Below are 19,936 nucleotides of genomic sequence, written 5' to 3' on the forward strand. Positions count from 1 at the left end.
ATCAGAGGCTGGGGAGGCAAGTGAGGAGGGAGGAGCTGAGATAGCTGATGGATACCATGTTATACTTAGATAGGAATTCTGGGTCCTGTTTCATAGTAGGGTGGAGATATTAACTTACTGTTTATTTCTCCACATAGAAAAACTTGAAGCTTGGATTAATTTACTGTATATCTTTCTATTTAGAAAAAAATTAGAAAATAGGATTTTTGTACTTTTTGTTATAATGCAATGCTAAATGCTCAAATATATATATATATAATCTTAATTGGATATCACACACAATGTATAAATGGAACAAAACATCACACAGCACCCCATAAATACATACAATTTTTATGATGGTGATTTTTTTTTAATCTTTATTTTTCATGGTATAGTGCCTTAGGCTCAGGGATTTCTCCTTCTACCGTCATGCACTCCTACCCTCCCCCTATTTTTTCTACTACATTGTAACACTAGCTTAGTCCCTCAACAGAATTATGACATTTTTAATCAAATTTTTATGTTGTATTATTTTGTTTCTATTTCCCATTTAAAGAGTGATCTCAGCCTTCAAAAGAGTTTAAAAGCAGACAGTATTTTAAGTCCCAGATAGCAATACCAGCTTGCTGTGACACACATGAGTTAGATCTGAGGTGTGGAGCCATAAGTAAGTGTTATTGATATGTTAACCTGCTAGGGTCATACCTAGAGTTCCAAGGTCAGCAAAAGGATCCAAATTCTGGGGTTTGTTTTGATGGGTAGGAGTGCCGTGCGAGGATCCCGTTGGGCTAGTGGCAGCTGATTTACTTCCCATTCCAAATCCTCCTGAAAAGGAATAAGATCATTGACAATAAGCCAGCTGTCCAAGATAAATTCTGAAATTCTGGATTCCAGAGCTACTGCCCATCCATCTCTAGGAAAATTAGCAGAAGATTAAATGTGGAACGCACTGCTGGACCTTGCTTCATTAATTCAGGTGAATGGTGTCCTTCAGTAACATTGAGACATAGGCATGTGCATGCTACTTCCTGGCCACATGTGTGAACTACTCTTTCCAATGTTCATTTCTCATGCTGCCCAACTTCCCTCAATTCTATAGGTTTGGAATCTGGTCTGGATTTAAGTTTTGGCTTTGTCCCTTACTGCCTGGATGATATTAGGCCTCATACTTAATGTCTTAGAGCTTCAATATTTCACCCCTGATTTATAAACAAAAAAGAAACATACAAGACCAAATAATTAAAGCACAGTACACAAATGAGACTACACTAAACTTAAAGACTTCTGCACAATAAAGGAAACAACAGAGTGAAAAGGTAAGCTATGCAATGGGACAAAATATCTGATAATGGCATAGTATTCAAAAATACTTTAAAAATATCCTACAGCTCAACAGCAAGTTAACAAATGGACCAATTTGGGGCTGATGTGGTGGCCTAACAGGCTAACACTCTGCCTGCATGGGGTGGGGGATGTAGTTCAACTCCCTGCTGCCCCACTTCTGACCCAGCTCCCTGTATATGACTTGGGAAGGTAGCAGAGGATGCCCAGGTCCTTGGACCCCTGCATCCGAGTAGGAGACACAGAAAGAGGCTTCTGGCTCCTGGCTTTGGACTGGCTCAGCTCTGATCATTCTGGAAATTTGGAGAGCAAACCGGTGGATATGGAAGACCTTTCTCTCTCTCCTTTTCTCTTTGTAGATCTGCCTTTCAGAAAATAAAATAAAATAAATCTTTAAAGAAAAACAAATAGATCAATTTAAAAATGGGCAAAATACTGGGAAACACATCCACAGATACAAATGCCAAAAAAACACACAAAACGATGCTCAATATCTTTCATTATCAAGGAAATGCATATGAAAGTCACAATGAGATATCACTTTATATCTGTTAGGATGGCCATTAAGAAAGAATAGCAAACAAAAAGTGTCAAAAATACAGAAAAATTAGAAATCTGGTGACCTGTTGGTAGGATTGCAAAAAGGTACAGGCACTGTAGAAAATAGCATGACAGTTCCTTAAAAAAAAAAAGACAAACTACCATATGATCCAGCACTTCTGGCACACAGTCAAGGGGACTGAAGGCTCTGCTTGCTCACATTCATTGCAACCTGATTCACAACAACCGAGAAGCAGCAGCAGCCCATGTGCCCATCTCCAGAAAAACAAGGAGAGTGGAGCATGTAAACACCGTGGAGTGCTATTCAGCCTTGATTAGAACATTCTGATACGTGCTAAAGCACAGAGGTACTTTGAGCACACAAAGTGCAGTGAAATAAGCCTGCAGGAAAATGGCCCATGCTGTATGAGTCCATCTGTATGAGGATTTAAGAGGTGAAATGCACAAAAACGGAGAGTAGCGTGATGGCTGCCAGCGGCTGGGAGAGTGCTGAAGGGAGCCATTATCTGTGAGAGGTAGCATTTCTGTCATGCACGATGAAGGCATCTATGCATGTGTGTGACAAAACACTGTGCAGGTGCTTGAGAATGCTATCATGTGTACTTAGAAGTTATAGGAAGAGAAAATTTCATCCTGCTTTTCCCCCCATAATAACAAGAAGAAAGAGCAACTACAGCAGAAAGCTGCTGTGATACACATATTGTGTTGGCTCAGGAATATATCTGTGTACATTTAAGTTGTACAGTTTAGAGCAAGTCACACAAGCCAGCATCATCCTGGCAAGGAAAAGAAATTTTAAAAAATTAGACAAATCCAACCCCCAAATAAGCAGTTTGAGAATGAAGAATATTCACATTTATTCAACATCTCATCTATGCCATAAACTTATTAATTTACTTTACTTTTTAAACTTACACAACTTGGAGGGGGACAAAAGGCTTTTCAGAAAATACAAGCGGTTGTGGTATTGGTATATATACACACACATATCTATTTATACAGTCAAGACAGACATTCACACAAAGAGACTTAGAAAAGTTAGCTAACAGAACAAGTAGCAAGTGCATTAGGAAAAGCTACTCCAGATTGCAGTCTTTAGGAAACATCAACACACATGACACAGATGCACCACTGGAGTCCTAACTTCCTCCTGAGTAAAGACTTATGCTCTGCAATTGACCATGTGTGAACACAAAAATCACCTTCTGACCTTTACCTGATTTTGCATGCCAGTCCCAACCTCCAGAAATATCTGGTTGAATGTTCACAGCAGGTGTACTAGAAGCTGCAAACAGAAGAAGAAACAGACTGAGGATAAGCCATGTCTAAACCAATTTCTCTGCATTGACAAAGACTCCTTTTCATGAAGCCTGCAGTGTTTTATGACCCCAATGGACCCATTGTCCCCCTTCTCACACTGGGTAACACTTGATAATTTCCACCTTGTCTGTGGTTGTTCACATTAGTCTTGGTCAAAGCCATGTACTATGTGTCTCTGCTCTTCCGTGGCTCCCCCCTGTTTGACCTTTTCACTCATGCATTTAGGACTGTAACTGTTCACGAATCTGTCTCCATTAACTTAGGAGGCCCTGGAAGGCAAGAACTCATTCCTCTTTGTATTTCCCACCTCCTAACACTGAGTGGGCAGTAAAAGAAAAAAAAAAAAAAAAAAACACCTGAAACTCAATTAACCTTAGCTTGGCATTTACAAGTATACTAGTGGTATGATCTCCTTAGAGCCATAATGCTGTTTTCTCCTGTGTTGTGGCGTGAATGAATAAGGATGAGTCATTCAGAGTGCATGCTGGGCTCTGATGATAACCTCCACTAGGCTAGTGTGGCCAGTATGTCTGTTGTCACGCAAAATAAACTCATTACAGATTCAAAAAAGATAATCATGACTCTTCTAAAAATTCTACACATAGAAGAAAAACTCAGTAAAGAAAATAAGAAGCTTAATGCTGTTAGAATTTATTTCTAGGTTTTATCACCAAAAGTCAAAGAGTGAAATGCTAATGCTAAACTAACAATGCAAGTGATTTCAAACACAAACACACACACACTCACATACAGAGACTCCACCACTAGGAGAGTCATCAAGGCACCAAGCTCAGCCTTGTATCTGCTTGCTTTATTTTCAGTTCCAACTAAGACATCTTACACCATCTCATCTTGAAGATAAAATGAATGAACAATTATCAGAAATAACAATTCTTTCCTTTCGTTTACTCCCTCTCTTGTCCCATAATAACCCATGCAAACTGGAAGGGAAAATAGACAATTTGCTGCCATGTGCTGATTTTCTTTAAACTCAGATCTCAGTCTTAGTTCCAACTAGGACACAGAAGTAGACATTATAACTTTAATCTTACAATCAAATTCACATATCCTTCACACAACCTGACATACGAGAGGCAACTACCAGTTAATTGTGAATTCAAAGGTGCATTGTCTCTTCAAGAAACGTACAGTCTGCTGGGGGAGACAGGAATACTCACTCAAATGAAAAAGTGCTCATGAAGTGTCTTAATCTCCATTCTGCCTCTCATTATTGTAATTTGCTTACTTGTTCTCCTAACACTATGTCTCAAGGGATTTTTCTCTTTTAAAATAGATATGAACTCAAATGTAGTAGCTCTTGATTTTCAGGAGATTGGTGATGCTTTGCAGAAGTTTGAAGGTCACACCTCAAGGATCTGGAGGTGGGCAATCTGTCCCCATCATGATATCTGAGTCTCACCTAAACATTACCCAGCAGGAGGATAGTGCAACTGACTGACCACTGACTATAGGATGATTACTGTTTTCCCAACAAGGAGAATGAAGTGTTCTCTTCACTCACAAGTATGACACAGACCAAAATGAGAAATGTGGCTACCGGAGGCCTGGCCTATACTAACTGACAAAAAACACATTTCAACCAGCTTGTAATAGTTTTAACAATCTATTAAAAATAGTACTTTAAGAGTCATAAAAATTAGATATTATACATTCTTTTACTGTTCTATGTTTTGAAATTTTTATACATGTAATACATAAAACATATCTTAAATCAGACTAACTATATTCTATGTGCTCCATAGCCACATGTGGTCAGTTGTTATCTTATCAAACATAAGAGCTCTAATATGTCAAGTTGGTATATCCCAAAACTTGTTCTGTGGAAAACTCATTTAATAAAATTGTAATATATTTATTTAATTTATGACTTATATTCTCCCACATTTCACAGATTTGTCCTATCAGAAAGCATCTTCCAATCAGTTAAAAGTGTAAATTTTTCTTTGCTGGCACATAATAAATTATATGTTCTATGTTATGCTATAGGCTAAAGAATTTCCTATCATAAAAAAATTCCCGGGCCCCGCGCGGTGGTACAGTGGTTAAGGTCCTCGCCTTGCACGCCCGGGATCCCATATGGGCGCCGGTTCTAGTCCCGGCAGCCCCGCTTCCCTTCCAGCTCCCTGCCTGTGGCCCAGGAAAGCAGTCGAGGATGGCCCAAAGCTTTGGGACCCTGCACCCGCGTGGGAGACCCAGAAGAAGAGGCTCCTGGCTTCGGATCGGCATAGCATCGGCCGTTGCGCTCACTTGGGGAGTGAATCATCGGATGGAAGATCTTCCTCTCTGTCTCTCCTCTCTGTATATCCGCCTTTCCAATTAAAAAAATAATAAAAATAAATCTTTAAAAAAAAAAATTCCCTAGAAAAAAAGTTTTAGGGAAGCTGAGTATGATAAAGTTAAGCAGGCTTATTTTCTATAGGATATCCTAAAACTATCTATAAACCAATGGAATCATTAATATCCAAAAGAGACACTTCATGTATTTTTCCAAAAACAGCACTACGGAATGCTTATTATATCTGACCACCTACATAAATCTACACACTTACATACTAGAAAACTATGTCCCACTGAACAGAAAATATGTCCCACAACAGAAAATATTTTCTCACCATGCACTGTAGGTGAAGGGCTCCTTGTAGGCTGAAGAAATGGATCACTGGAAGCATTGGATGTGTTCAGGAAAGAACCCAGCAAATCTTGCCCTGATGGTTTAGAAGGTGCCCCAAATGGGTCAAAGGTGACACCTACAAAACAACAGAAAGTGTAAGTGTTCTGTAAGTGTACTTATTAAATAAATATTATTAAAGAGTTACCATTGTTGTCTGGTCCTAGGCCAAATATTTGAATGAGTAGAATGATGTCGGCCTCCAGACCCACATCCCAGGCCTGCTTATGACTTCCTGCTAGGTTAACACAGGGATAATTCAATCTTTTTTTTTTTTAAAGCTATTGGGTTATTTGTAAGTTGAACCACAAAGACAATAAAAGAAGGTCCTCTTATACACTGGACATCTTAATAACAAAATAAAAGCCATCAAAGCTTATAGGTCAGCTGAGAAGACAGGATCAACTAACATAAATCAATAGAAACTGACCAATGGGTAAATAATGCTCACACTGAACGAATTAATTGACCAACACCAGTGAAGGAGACTGCTACTAAGATGAACAGTAAAAACTTATATTGACCAGGTTTAGTTTAGTTTAGTTTTTTAGTAGTTTGTTTTTCAGTTGAAAGTTAGAAATAGAACAAAGTGAGATTACTGAAAACTGAACTTTTCTTCAAATCTTATATACATCCTGTAGAATTCAAATGTTTCCCAACACTACTTCTCAACAACCTGCTACAAATGAGATGCAGATTTAGACACATGATTAAAGGTTTGTGAATGAACTAAGAAGATCAGGGCAAAATGGTTGCAATAAGGTTGCAATAACTAGTGAGAATGTCTTTAAGAAAACTTTTGTTTTTTTCAGATTCATTTATTTTTATCGGAAAGGAAGATTTACAGAGAGAAGGAGTGACATAAGATACATTTAAGTATAGATTAAATTCAATACATTTAAGTATACATTCAACTAGCACAGAATGTTAGAATCTTCTCACCATTATTTTGGATCACCTTTAATATCACTTCAGGTCAAGTCAGACATAATTCCCCGATGACAAAAAAGCACAATGTTGAACATCCTAACACGAGGGTTCAAAATCTATTCTTTAATTATGTTGATAGGTAAGTATTATCCTCATTTTACAAAGATTTTCTTTAAGACTATACAGATAGTTAGGCATTGGCCCTGAGATTAAAGCTAGGCCTTGAACTCTAGACTTGAGTGTTCTTTCTACTTCAGATGCTTACCAGTGTACAATAGGGTTATGATCCAATAAACCCAGTAAGCCCATCGTAAGTTAATAATATCCCATGTAGAAAATTCACTCAGTACATCTAACTTTCCAAATATCACGGCTCAGTGACACAATCTACTGCAGAACATTGGTGGTTTGTCCTGGAGGTTAAGAGCTGTGTAATTCTAACACGGCTCAGCGTCACAACAAATGTCACATTGAATATTGTGACCCTGAGGAAAGATCAAAATTCATAGCTTGAAGTGCAAGTACAGCTTGTACTAAATGCCTATCACACGGTGTTGACTAGGAAATATCACTGCTGTCTGTGTGGCCCAAAGAGTGTAATTCAAAACTGAGAGGTACAGGACAACACGGAAAAAATTACCTTCTCCCATTCTTAAGGTTGGAGATGCAGAGGCAGAGGTGGTGGAACGGCGTGGTGTTGACTGGGTAGAACCAGGTCCACTAGGGTGAAACACATCTTCCACCCCTGCCTGCCCAGCTGCACCACTGCCCCCAAAAAGGTCACTCAGCAGTTCTGAGTTGGTGGGAGGAGCCACTGGTGGAGAGAAGTTCTTATTCACTTCAGTCCCTTCGAGGCCCAGCAGGTCCACTTCCTCTGGAGGTGGAGGGGCAGCTGGCTCCTGCTGCTTTTTGCTAGGCTTCTTGGCTCCATGATGCTTGTCACCATTGGCATTACCATGAGGACTGGAGAGGGTCAGAAGTTCATCATCTGACTGCTCACTTTCCTGATTCACTAGAGCAGCGTGGTCCTCCTCACAGAACGACTTCTCCGATTTCTGATCTGTGGAAGGTGAGGATGCCAATAAATGGTTAGCATTATCGGATTTCTGTGTATTATACACACATGACTCCAGAAAGAAAGGATTAATCTCTGGGCAAATAGCTCATTCAAACCCTTACAATGAGACCTTCAGACAGTTCACATAACCATGATTGTTGAGTACCTGAAGGCAGGATAGTACAGGTGCACAGAGCAGGCAAGAACTCCAGTGTGGGCACTGCCCAGTAGGTAAGATTCTTGTATCTCCACTGATCTGAACCTGGGTTACCATTTACATGTTATTCCACTGGAACATTAGTATGTTTGAGATCAGATTATTTGCGATGTCACTGCAACATACAGTTTGTATACCAAACAAGTCTTCATAAAATCCAAAATATTCTGTATTACTAAACATCTGGCTCAAAGATAACAATAATTTCTCAGATAAGAAATTATGCATAGTAGAGACAGCTGATGGTGTTGTAAGCTAATCCTCTACCTGCAGCACCATTCCTTATTCCATATGGCAACTGGCTTGAATCTCAGCTGCTCTACTTCCAATCCAGTTCCCTGTATCCTGGGAAAGCAGTGGATGATGACCCATGTGGTTGGATCCCTGCACCCACATGAGAGATCCAGAAGAAGCTCCTGGCTGCACCACAGATCTGATTGTGGTCCCCATTTGGGGTGTGAACCAGTGGATGGAAGATCTTTCTATCTCTCTTCTCTGTAACTCTGCCTTTCCAATAAAAAATTAATAAATCTTTTTAAAAGAAATTATGCACCTGTGCTAAAACTGATCTCTGAATCTACAGGAATTAATTTTATATTACTAATTAAAGTGATAGTGCAAAGTTGAGAGTGAAGTTTTATTAAAAGCCCTTGGTATAAAGAAGGTAAGTCAGCAATATCAAGACGGGCCTGTGAAATCTCCCATGATCTGGATTACACTGTGGTTTCTAAGTTTGAGAGAAACCTACTTCTCGAAAGAAAATTCTGAAGAAAAGCTTTTAGGTTTTTTTGTCCATTTTGTTTGTCTTGTCTTTTTTTGTTTTTGAGAGACAGAGAGAGACCCTATCTACCAGTTCACAGCCCCCAACATGAGCCAACATGTAAGTCTGGAAATCATCAAGGTCTGGATGACAGGAATCCAGTTAACTGACCCATCCTCACTGCCTCCTAGGGTCTGCGGCAGCAGGAAGCTGGAATCAGGAGCTGGAGCCTGCTATCAAATTCAAGTAACCCAGTGTGGGACACAGGCATTCAACTAACATCTTGACTATCAAACTAAATGGATGCCCATGGAAACCATCTACAGGAATTTTGTAAAAAAATTTTTCACAAACACTGAAAGCTTATATAAACAACAAAAATACTGTCTTACAATCAAAATTAGATTAAAAAATCAATCAAGAGAATTTTTACCTAGATCACCCCTAAATCAGGTCATAATCCCTGTAATACATGAAATCCTGACTTTCAATTATAGACCAAATCTTGTCATTAGCCTTAGCAAATGGTGAAGCAGATAAATCGCTAATACAGAAAGCAACAAAAAAATATTCTGAATGTATGTATGAAACTGACACCTTATGATTTGGTTATCACTTATATTCCTTGGCTATATTCATGTTACTCTTCTACTTGTTGAACCCTATATTTGAAGCCAGTGATTATAAAGTAAATGAAGGCATTTCATTGCACAAATTAAAAGAAAAAAGATTGGGAAGAGGAGAGAGAGGTAAGTGTCTTTACGTTCTTAGAAACATACCTTTGAAATAGATGAATTCTGTTCTCTTGATAAAAATTTTATTTAAAGAGAGAAACTCTAAAACAAGGACAGCCAATGAATATTGATCAAATGCCAAAGCCAGTCTACTGATGGTAGCAAGTCTCAGCATTATACTGAGGATTCAGAAAATATCCCAAGGTTTTGGAGAAAACAGTATAGTGGTGGAGTCCCAGTTTCTGCTGTGGTGTGAAGCAAGCAGCAAAGTCATGAAGGTCAAGTCTTTACCTTCCTCACACCATGATCTCAGGTCTGCCATGCTGGTGGTTACAGCACCCTGGGGAAATGCCTAATTTTATGTGTTTAGAATAGTTGGGGGCATGAGATAGATCGTTAAGCCCTCTGTGTTGTCAGTAGCCTGAAGGGAGATCATAAGAAACATCTGACTTAATCATCAATCCCGGAAAAACATGGCCTGGAACAGAACCTAAGAAGATGACAGAACTATTTTTAAATTGGCGTTTAAACAAACTGATTCTGACAGCACCCATAGAGTTGAAAGCATGGAAGTTGTCGGATTTGAAAAAAAGGAATGAACAGGAAGAGCACAAAGTAAGGAGGATGGGATCTGGGTGACTTCAAAGTGCTGCTCTGATTTACCTTTACAGAACAACCATGTCATTCAGTCAGTCATCACCTAACTGTCAGCTATGGTTTGGATGTTGTTTGTCCCCCAAAAGGTTCATGTGTTGGAGGCTTGGAGCCCAATGTGGTGGCACTGGGATGTGGTGAGATCTTCAAGAGACTTGGCCTGGGGAAGGTCCTTTGGTCACTGGTATATCTCCCCTGGAAAAAAATACTGACTTCCCAGAGTGAATTCTCCCTGAAGCAAGTTCTTACGAAAGTGTGAACTTGATCCCTGAACTGCTCTGACTTTCTGTTCCAGATGCACTTCCTTCCTGTCCCATACAAACTTCTGCTATGATGTGATGTCACACACAGTCAGGCAATCACCAAAAGCAGAACAGCACTGCATCATTTTATTTTTAGTCTCTAAAAGTATGTGCTAAATGAGCTTTTTTTTTTCCCTTATGAGGTTAGCCTGAGTCAGTGATTTCATTTTAGCAGTGAAAAACAAGAATAATGGGTTATGGGAACTTAAATAAACACTTGGAAGTACCTTGCCAACAGAGAGAGGCAAAAAAGCCACCATGCCCAAAATGCCTGGGGTTGTCTGGAGGAATATCTATTGGTGCTTGTCCTGCAAGGAAAAAAGCAATGGGACACCAGTGAAACTTAGGCAGCAAGGCAGTGGGATAAATAACGCAGAGGCTTTACCCTGAAAAACCACACTACCATGTAACTCATACCTCCCAAGGCCAGGGTATCTTGATGCTCCTGGTGAGAAGAGAAGAGGATGCTGGGGTTGACATCTTTTGTGCAGTAATGCTCCCATGGTGGGGTTAAGTCTATCACTTTGTCATTAGGCTGTACTTCTATATCCAGCGTCACCTGAAACAGCTGAGGATATTTTTCTGGTACATCACATGCATCTAACTCAGGCCTAAGTAGGGATTTAAAAGAGTAATAGCAGTGAACAATAGTGGAATCAGCATGATGTTCAGTAAAGAGATTATCTTAGATTGGCTTTTAAAAATTTTGAACAACCAACATGTCTAGGAAACAACCATTAACTAGATTTATTATGTGACTTCTCTGAGCTTCAGTTTCCTGATCTAGAGAAAAAGGAGACTAATTCCTGGTCAAAGGACTTGGACACCGTTGCATGTGAAAGTACTGGATGGTATGGCCAGAATCAGTTGTTAAAATCTGACCTGGGCTCACAGCCACCATCTTGAGCCCTTGAATAGCTACTAGCTCAGCAACTCCTGCTGTCACTCCAACTTCTGCCACCCCTGTTAGTTCCCTTGCCACCTAATGTTACAGCAACTAAGAGTTAACATTGGGTACAGGGGGTCCTCCAGAAAGCCTGCTTCAGCACAACGTCTGGGCATCCATTCTGAGTCTTTTCTCATACCCTACAGCTGCCTGACCTGCCATCCCTGTTGGAATGCAAAGGACCACATAGATATAACGGATCCAAGTAGAGACTCTCTTTCTTCTTTGCTCACTCTTGTTCCTTCAGGTGGAGTGTCAGACCTTTCTATTTGAAGTCTACTCCATGTGTACTTTTTAAGACAAGTCATATCCAACAGAAGTCCTGAAATGCACCCAGCCTCACCATGCTGTGCATGACAGTCAATGGCCTAGCAGACCAGTGTTCTGGGGGTAATTGCAGCATGTCACGGTACAGTCTCAACATTTCTCAACTTCATGGATGGAAAAAGACTTTGGGCTCAAGCAGTACTTACTTGGTGAATTTTAAAACTGTTGTGTCCAGTGGTATGAATCCACTATGAAACTGAAGCTGGAATATCTGAGTGTTGGTCACCTAAAAATACATGAGACAATCACACAACAATCAATCAGTACAAAAAGAGTCTAATGAAGGATTACATTTTATGGAGCCATGCATTTTCAGCTGTTTCTATATTTGAATCCTTGTTTCCTATGATACCTAAACAACTCTCCTAGCTTTCTGTCTTCTCCCCATGCTTAGCAAGTTGCCTGCTTATTCCCTAACATTCTAAGCTTTTGCACACTGCCTCACTTTGACACTTAGCATTCCTTCTACCCAGGATACCTTGCTCCAATCTGGTGAGCTCATCCTTTAAGTCCACCTAGAAATGATAACTCCTGTCTGTAGCTCTTCTGGGCCCCACAGTTCCACTGCAGCACTTCACTCTTCCTCCAAAACAGTACCATGGATATGTGTGCATGGGTGAGTTGCCCCTACTAGGCTGAATTTCTTAACCTTATGGACACAGGCTTACTTTCATCAATAACCACCTAGGTGATGGCAAGAACTTTTTTTGAAGATTCGTTTTTATTGGAAAGTCAGATATACAGAGAGGAGGAGAGACAGAGAGGAAGATTCTCTGTCTGATGATTCACTCCCCAAGTGGCTGCAACAATTGGAGCTGAGCCAATCCAAAGCCAGGAGCCTCCTCTGGGTCTCCCACATGGGCATAGGATCGCAGGGCCTTGGCCTATCCTCAACTGCCCTCTCAGACCACAAGCAGGGATCTGGATGGGAAGTGGAGCTGCTGGGATTAGAACCAGCGCCCATATGGGATCCCAGTGCGTTCAAGGCGAGGACTTTAGCCGCTAGGCCACGCCACCGGGCCCTGGCAAGAACATTTTATAAAAATATTTGATGACTTAAAATATAATTATTTAAAATGTCATTCCTAATAGTCAAACAATGGAAATAGCCCCCAAGATCTATCTATCAACTGATGAAAAGATTAACAAAATAAAGCATGGCTATTATACAAAAGAGTATCATTCAAAGGAATATGAATTCAAGTTTCCACAAATGACCTTGTATTGTCTCACTACACACGCACATGAAGTATTCCAAATGAGCAAACTGATGAACACAGAAAGCAGATTCATGGCTGCCAGGGATGGGGATGCTGCAGCAGGGGTGAGCAGTGATTGCTACTGGCTGCATGGTTTATCTTAGGAGTGACGAAAATGTTCTGTAATTAGCTAGTGGTAATAAGTTGTACAATCTTTTTAATTTGCTAAGAACTGCCTCATTGTACACTTCAAAAAGTAACTTTTATGTTATGTGCATCTTATCTCCACATGATTAATGGACTTCTGTCCCTGTATACTGACCAAAATGGGACACTGTAAAAGAGACATCACTTCTGAAGAGCATGGTTTGCTGAAGGTAGCAGAGGACTTTAGGCATGTTACAACCTCATCAAGTCTGTCTTATTGTTCATAAAATTGAAATGGATGGCAGAAACTTTTGGAGGCTCTTTCTCATTTTAAAACCATAAGTCAGTCCTTCAAGCCCGAAGTGGTTTGGAGAAAAGACTCAGAAATACCTCTATAAAAACTCAATCAAACTTAACGCCATGATTCTTCCCAAAGCCATACCTTCGCCTGAAGCCGGCTCCCAATGGTTGATCTCAAGTGATACATGGAAACGATCACATCTCCTTGAGCAGTGATGTTCAAGGGAATGAAGATTTTTCCATCTTGAACGCGATATTCTCTTTAAACAGAAACCAAAGCATACATCAAAAGAGTCCCATTTGGTACAATCCCACAGACAGAGGTATAGTCCTCTATGCCTCTGGACAAGCGACCTGTCCAGAAACTATTATCCTTCTTAAGCAAAATTAGGAGTGTAACCAGTGGCTACTAAATGGAAACTGGTTCTGCAATGGAATGGTACTGGTCTGACACAACCCTCTTTCACTCTGTCAGAACTGCCAGAAGTGTAATCACTGATCTTTGCGAAGCTCTCGCTTTTCTAAAATTATATTCAGCCTTGGTTACGAGGGAAAATTCATGGAAAAATTGAATCAAAAGATAAGATTATTTTGATGCAAAAGGAATTTTCACAACCCAGTTTTTTCATAACATACATGAAGATCTCTCATATACAGGTGTTCTTTAGTCAAATCTTAAATTAATATTAAAAGCAGAGACATAATGAACCAAAAATATCCAACCAGGATCAGCTAAATGTGAAGCTCTCTGAAGATCCTGGATACCATTGCTCAAGTTCAAGTTATTCTCACCTAATTTCACTTTATGTTGACTACTCTCATCCTTCTTTTCATACCCCTAAACTTTCCATTGGCACCTACTCTTAACTATAACATGTTGCCATCTGCCTAATCAGAACTGTCATTCACCCTTGATTCACAATTTCCATTAAAGCCATCTCCTTTTTACATGTCCAGATTCCTCTTCCTTTATCACTGTCTCGCCCTTCATTGTAGTCCATACTTGTCCCTTAGCCTGTATCAATCACCTCACCATGTGAAAATGGTCCATGGCATTCCTTTTTTTTTCCTGGTTACCTCTGATGTTAAACTGGGCAATATACAAGAAATGAAAAAGAGCATCATGACTTACTTCATTCGCTCAAAATCTGTGCAGGTGGAATATATCTTGGTTTCTCCAATCAGCACATCGCAGTAAGGACGACACCCATTTCTCTGCTTGTTAAAGAATGGAATTGGACTGACAGTAATTGACTTAATTGTGAGAGGCTTGAAGTGAGGGCGGTAGGGTTTGTCTGCTAGTAGGTCACACATATAGCCCAGGTATCTAAAACAGAAGATTGCCACTCCTTTAGGGCCCATCACATTGGAAGAAACAAGCAATGTGTTCTTGCAAATTATTCAGTTATAATAAAAATTTAATGTTAATTTCTTAAATATTAATGAGTCAAAGAGAATACAAACAATAATAGTGGAAAGCTTTTCTCTACCATCTTCTGCCAAAAAATGATAAGTGGCTATTTATTCGATCAAAAACTTTATAAGAGCTTTCACTTAGCTAAATATTTAAAAGTATATTTCTGCTTTATCTAACAGACTAAATTCACCAACTAATGGTTACCTTGGGATACATTTTAGAATGTTATCACCAACAGTACTTTCGAACCAAAAAAGTAAGGAGATGCAATTTAAATAAGAAAAGAAAAATGTGACTAAAAGGAAGAGAATAAATCAGTTACCTACAAAGGGTTTTCTTTTTTAAGCTTTTTCAGATTCCCTTTTGTAATCTATTTTTCTCACTTCTATATCAAGTCATAAGAAAAAGGGAGTCTTAGAATTCTTTGTTCTCTATTTTTGAGTTGCTTCAGTTAACCATGTCCTCCACAGAAATGAATTTCAGTGGCTAGCATAGCACATTATTGCTTCTATTTCAACAGCATATAGTGAAGGAACGGGGAACTGGCCTGTAGGTTGAGGTCAAGGTTGAAGCGTTGACCATGACCAGGTCTTGTTAGATTTGTGGCAAACCACAACCTGCCTGGGCCCACTTTCCTCACCTGTGCATTTCAGGAGGTAGACAAATGTATTCTTTCAAGCTTCCCTCCAATTTTAAAGTTATAAATTCTCATACGGGCACCAATGAAACGGATTAAACCCTGAATATTCTACAAATATTCAGCAAATTAAAAGAAAGTGAACAAAAGTACCTTCAAAGTAGATTTCCAACATTACATGAGACCAATTAGACCATGTCTGCACCTTTGCTGCATCTAGTCTACGTTACCTCCTATGGGATGGTGAAAGTCCGACTCCCGGTCTCTTTGCATACAACAACCGAACAGCCGGGCCAGGAGTCGAGTAGAGATTACAGAAAATGAACATAGCACCAACCAGAATCGACGAGGCTGCCCGTCCATCCTGCCAAAGCAAATTCATAAGCTCATGAGGAGAAAGCCTCAAACTGAGGTGATTTTTGCTTCAAAATTGTTTCTCTTAATGACACAGTTTAAGAGGTACTGGGATTTCCTTTGCCCCTCCCTAAGTTCCCTCCCCTCCCCACTAATTTCCCCTCTAGTTTTACAATGAGTGTCTTTCATGAATAGTAATAGTCCATCACTGTACCATTAAAGTGTCTCCCAAAAATGCAGAGCTCACCTAGTAAAACCCAAGGACCTGACTCTTGACATCTAGTGGGGTGAAAGTCCCCAGTCAAGGGGCCCAAGACTTGGGGCCATCCTTTAACTGCTTTCCCAGGCTATAAGCAGTGAGCTGGATGGGAAGTGCTGCAGCCAGGACAGAAACCAGCACCCATATGGGATGCTGCACATGCTAGGGGAGGATTAGCCGACTGAGCCATTGCTCCAGGCCCATGAATATTGTTTTTAAATGTATAACACCTGTTGAACATCCTGTGTCATAATAATCCTGTCTCTTATTTTTTTCTTCTTATTAGTTTTTCTTTGTAGAAAAGAAAATAACTTGCAAACAAAAAGAGCAATCTCTCACCCATGGGTTCATGCCTAAATGCCCAAAATGGCCACAAACTAGATGAAGTCAGGAGCCAGGGATGCAATCCAGGTCTCCCATTTGGGCAATAGGAACCCAATTACTTGAGCCACCACCACTACCTGCTGGGTCCATATTAGCAGCAAGCTGCAGTCAGGAGATGAAGCTGAGGATCAAACCTAAGTATTCCTGTGAGGGAATGGGGCATCTTAAACATATGTGAGGCTAAACACCCACTCCCAGTTTTTATTCTTTATGACTGCATCATTAGAATTGGGACTTAAACCATAGCACTTTAAATAGCAGTCAGACCTAGACTCTGAGTTTATTAATCACTAAAAGTAATCTCTTCTCTGGCACAATCTATTCTGCCTCTGAAAGGAAAAATTGCTTAACTCTACCTTAATAATATATCACTACATTTTCTCTTTTTCTTAAAGGTTTATTTATTTTTATTGGAAAGGCAGATTTACAGGGAGAAGGAGAGACAGGAAGAGCTTTCATCTGCTGGTTCACTCCCAAGGCAGCCACAATGGTCAGAGCTGAGCCTATTTGAAACCAGGAGCCAGGACCCTCCTCCAGATCTCCCACATGGGTGCAGGGTCCCAAGGCCTTGGGCCATCCTAGACTGCTTTCCCAGGCCACAAGCAGGGAGCTGGATGGGAAATGGAGGAGCCAGGACACAAACTGGCACCTATATGGGATCCTGGTGCATACAAGGCGAGGACTTCAGGCACTAGGCTACTGCATGGGCCATGATGCCAACAATGCCATGATGCACTTAAACAGCACAATGTTAAACCTGTACCTGTTACTAAAGGACTATACTACTGTAACAATACATGGAGAAATGGTGGGGGAGTGGGGGATGAGGAGAGAGACAGGGGAGGGAAAGGGGGAAATTCCTATACCTACAAAACTGTATCATGGAAAATAATAAAATAACTTAAAAATAAACACAAAGGGTTTTTCCTTTACTAACAAGAATTTGAAAATTGAGATAGAAATTTAAAAAGTGGGCCCAGTGCTGTGGCCTAGTGGCTGAAAAAAACCTCGCCTTGAACACACCTGGATCCCATATGGGCTCAGGTTCTAATCCTGGCCGCTCCACTTCCCATCCAGCTCCCTGCTTGTGGCCTGGGAAAGCAGTTGAGGACGGTCCAAAGCCTTGGGACCCTGTACCCATGTGGGAGACCCAGAGGAAGCTCCTGGCTTCTGGCTTCAGATCGGCGTAGCTCTGGCCATTGCACTCACTTGGGGAGTAAATCATCGGACAGAAGATGCTTCTCTCTGTCTCTCCTCCTCTCTGTATATCTGACTTTGTAATGAAAATAAAATTTAAAAAAACAAATAAAAAGGTAAGTTATTCAACTTTATCCTTTGTTTCAGACAAGTGATTCAAAAAATAGGAAGGGAAATAATCAAACATTATATAAACCAAGTTTTATATATATTAAATGATATATCAAATAATCAAGTTATACATATTTTTATAGACATAACAAATACTTCCAGTATTTATGCTCAGATTCCATTTCAATATTCATTTTTATATTCATTTATGCAATATTTTTATATCTGGCTTATAAAAATTAAAAAGACACAGACCTTTACTGCCAGATGCTATCTGGTGGGAAGACAGGGAGAAGAGCTTATCATGTGTGATACAGTTATTAAATATCACTGAAAACAATAATATTGAAGCAGGCAACATGAATGCCCCCTATTGTGAAAATATTTATTCATAGAAAGCCTCAAAGATTCTGCAGAAAGTTGAATTTTAAAGGGCAAGTAAAGGGCCTGGAAAAAAGGTTTGGTAAAGGCATCCAGGCAAAAAAATGGTTAGAAAGTCATCAGTCCCATGAGGAACTGCTCTAAAATACAGTCTGGTAAACAGGGAGCATAGGTGTTCTCCTTTCACTCAAGCTTGAGCAGTTAGAAAGAGTACAGCTGCAAATATGTTTATCAATTTTATTCACACAATACGCCTGCACCCAACAGCTCTTATTTCTATCTCTTTCACAACACTTAGCACATTTAAGCTCCCTTGCCTGATGTGCGCTGCGTGCCTATCTGCTTTTCACATCTCGTTTTCACATCCCTCATTACCAAACTCTCAGATATGGGATCAAAAATACAATATTTTCAACGCCAAAGTTGCCAGTTAATCATTCTGTATATAGTCATTTGCACTTGCCCAAACCAAATCAAACCAAACTAAACCAAACCAACAACAACTACTACATAAGTGTTACTCACCAAGCAGTGAACCACACACACGTTTTTGGGATTCTGTAGCAGCCAGTTGTACATGTTCCGACATACAGCAAAGAGGTTGTGCAGACTGGGGGCCTGCCTAATGGGCCAGCTGCATTCTGAGACCTAGGGGAACAACACAAAAGAAAGTTAACTCCCCCAGGATTTCTTCTCCCACAGGCAAGCATCATATCAGAAACTTACTCTGCATGAGTAGCACAACCTCTTTCAGCATAGCCATGAGGAGTTTGGAATAAGTTCTAACTACAAGAAAAAGAGGTGTTTAACATAGTAATTTTTTAAATTCAAAGTTCTGTTTCTGTAAAGATGTGAAAACAGATTTTTAAATACATTTTAAATTAAAGCATTCAGATTACACATTTGGGTTTCCTTCTCTTGCATGAATTTAAATAACAATTCCTATAAAACATAAAATCTTTTTACCTATTCATTGTGTCATTATAAAATTGTTTTTGAAGATTCTACACTACACATTACATATTTATCTCAGATTTAATTTTATGCTGCAGATTGAGCCAGGGGTAGTGTTTGTTTTGTTTGTTTTCTCCTTTAATGAAGGAGTAATCCTTGACATCTTCAGTTATTTAACACACATTTAGTTAGCACATTAGAGGACATCAGGTATGTGCCAGAAATGCTGCCTGGCCTGACCCTTACAACAGTCACAGAAGACAATAAAGCGATCTCCATTCTGCAGATGACAGCACTGACAAGCTGCACTGCGGACAGCACTAGTTCTGATATAAACGCAGGTATAAGTCATGCTGCTGTAACATTATAGGGGTTGCCTCCAAACACTAGGCATGAATCTGAATTGATTATACATCTATGAATTAAACTTGTAAGCAATGATAAGCTTAGACTTCAGCAAGCTTCACACAGTTTTTTTGGGCAGATTTATTTATTTGAAAAGCAGAGTGACAAAGAAAGAAGGAGAGACAGACAACTCTTCCATCCACCAGTTCACTCCACATATAGCCCAAACACCGTTCATTTCAGGCAAGTTACTAACTTCTCCAGGACTCAGAATGAGTGAAAAGTACAAATGACATAACAGGTTTGTCATGAAAATTAGGTAGAGCAGTGTAAATGCAGCAAGTGCAAGTTTCTTGTCAGGCTCTACTGAGTGAACCGTTTGTACCAATTCTCTCCTCCAGAACTGAATTTCATGAAAAAACAAATCACAA

The 19,936-nt window shown here is 39.9% G+C and overlaps 1 protein-coding gene across 1 annotated transcript in view; it reads right to left on the reverse strand.

Moving 5' to 3' along the window:
* DNAJC6 (DnaJ heat shock protein family (Hsp40) member C6) overlaps positions 1-19,936 on the reverse strand; it is a 103,054-nt gene that overhangs the window by 9,989 nt on the left and 73,129 nt on the right. The window contains exons 5-15 of the mRNA XM_040978636.1: positions 18,732-18,854; positions 15,751-15,884; positions 14,599-14,793; positions 13,609-13,726; positions 11,967-12,046; positions 10,965-11,158; positions 10,775-10,855; positions 7,464-7,883; positions 5,838-5,972; positions 3,101-3,169; positions 688-807 (exon numbers count right to left, since the gene is read on the reverse strand). Of these exons, the coding sequence (XP_040834570.1) occupies positions 688-807; positions 3,101-3,169; positions 5,838-5,972; positions 7,464-7,883; positions 10,775-10,855; positions 10,965-11,158; positions 11,967-12,046; positions 13,609-13,726; positions 14,599-14,793; positions 15,751-15,884; positions 18,732-18,854 (1,669 nt within the window). The remainder of the gene's footprint in view (positions 1-687; positions 808-3,100; positions 3,170-5,837; positions 5,973-7,463; positions 7,884-10,774; positions 10,856-10,964; positions 11,159-11,966; positions 12,047-13,608; positions 13,727-14,598; positions 14,794-15,750; positions 15,885-18,731; positions 18,855-19,936) is intronic.

The sequence above is a fragment of the Ochotona curzoniae genome, unplaced genomic scaffold (assembly GCF_017591425.1).
Source record: "Ochotona curzoniae isolate NIBS_2020 unplaced genomic scaffold, NIBS_Ocur_1.0 contig_291, whole genome shotgun sequence".
NCBI lineage: Eukaryota > Metazoa > Chordata > Mammalia > Lagomorpha > Ochotonidae > Ochotona > Ochotona curzoniae.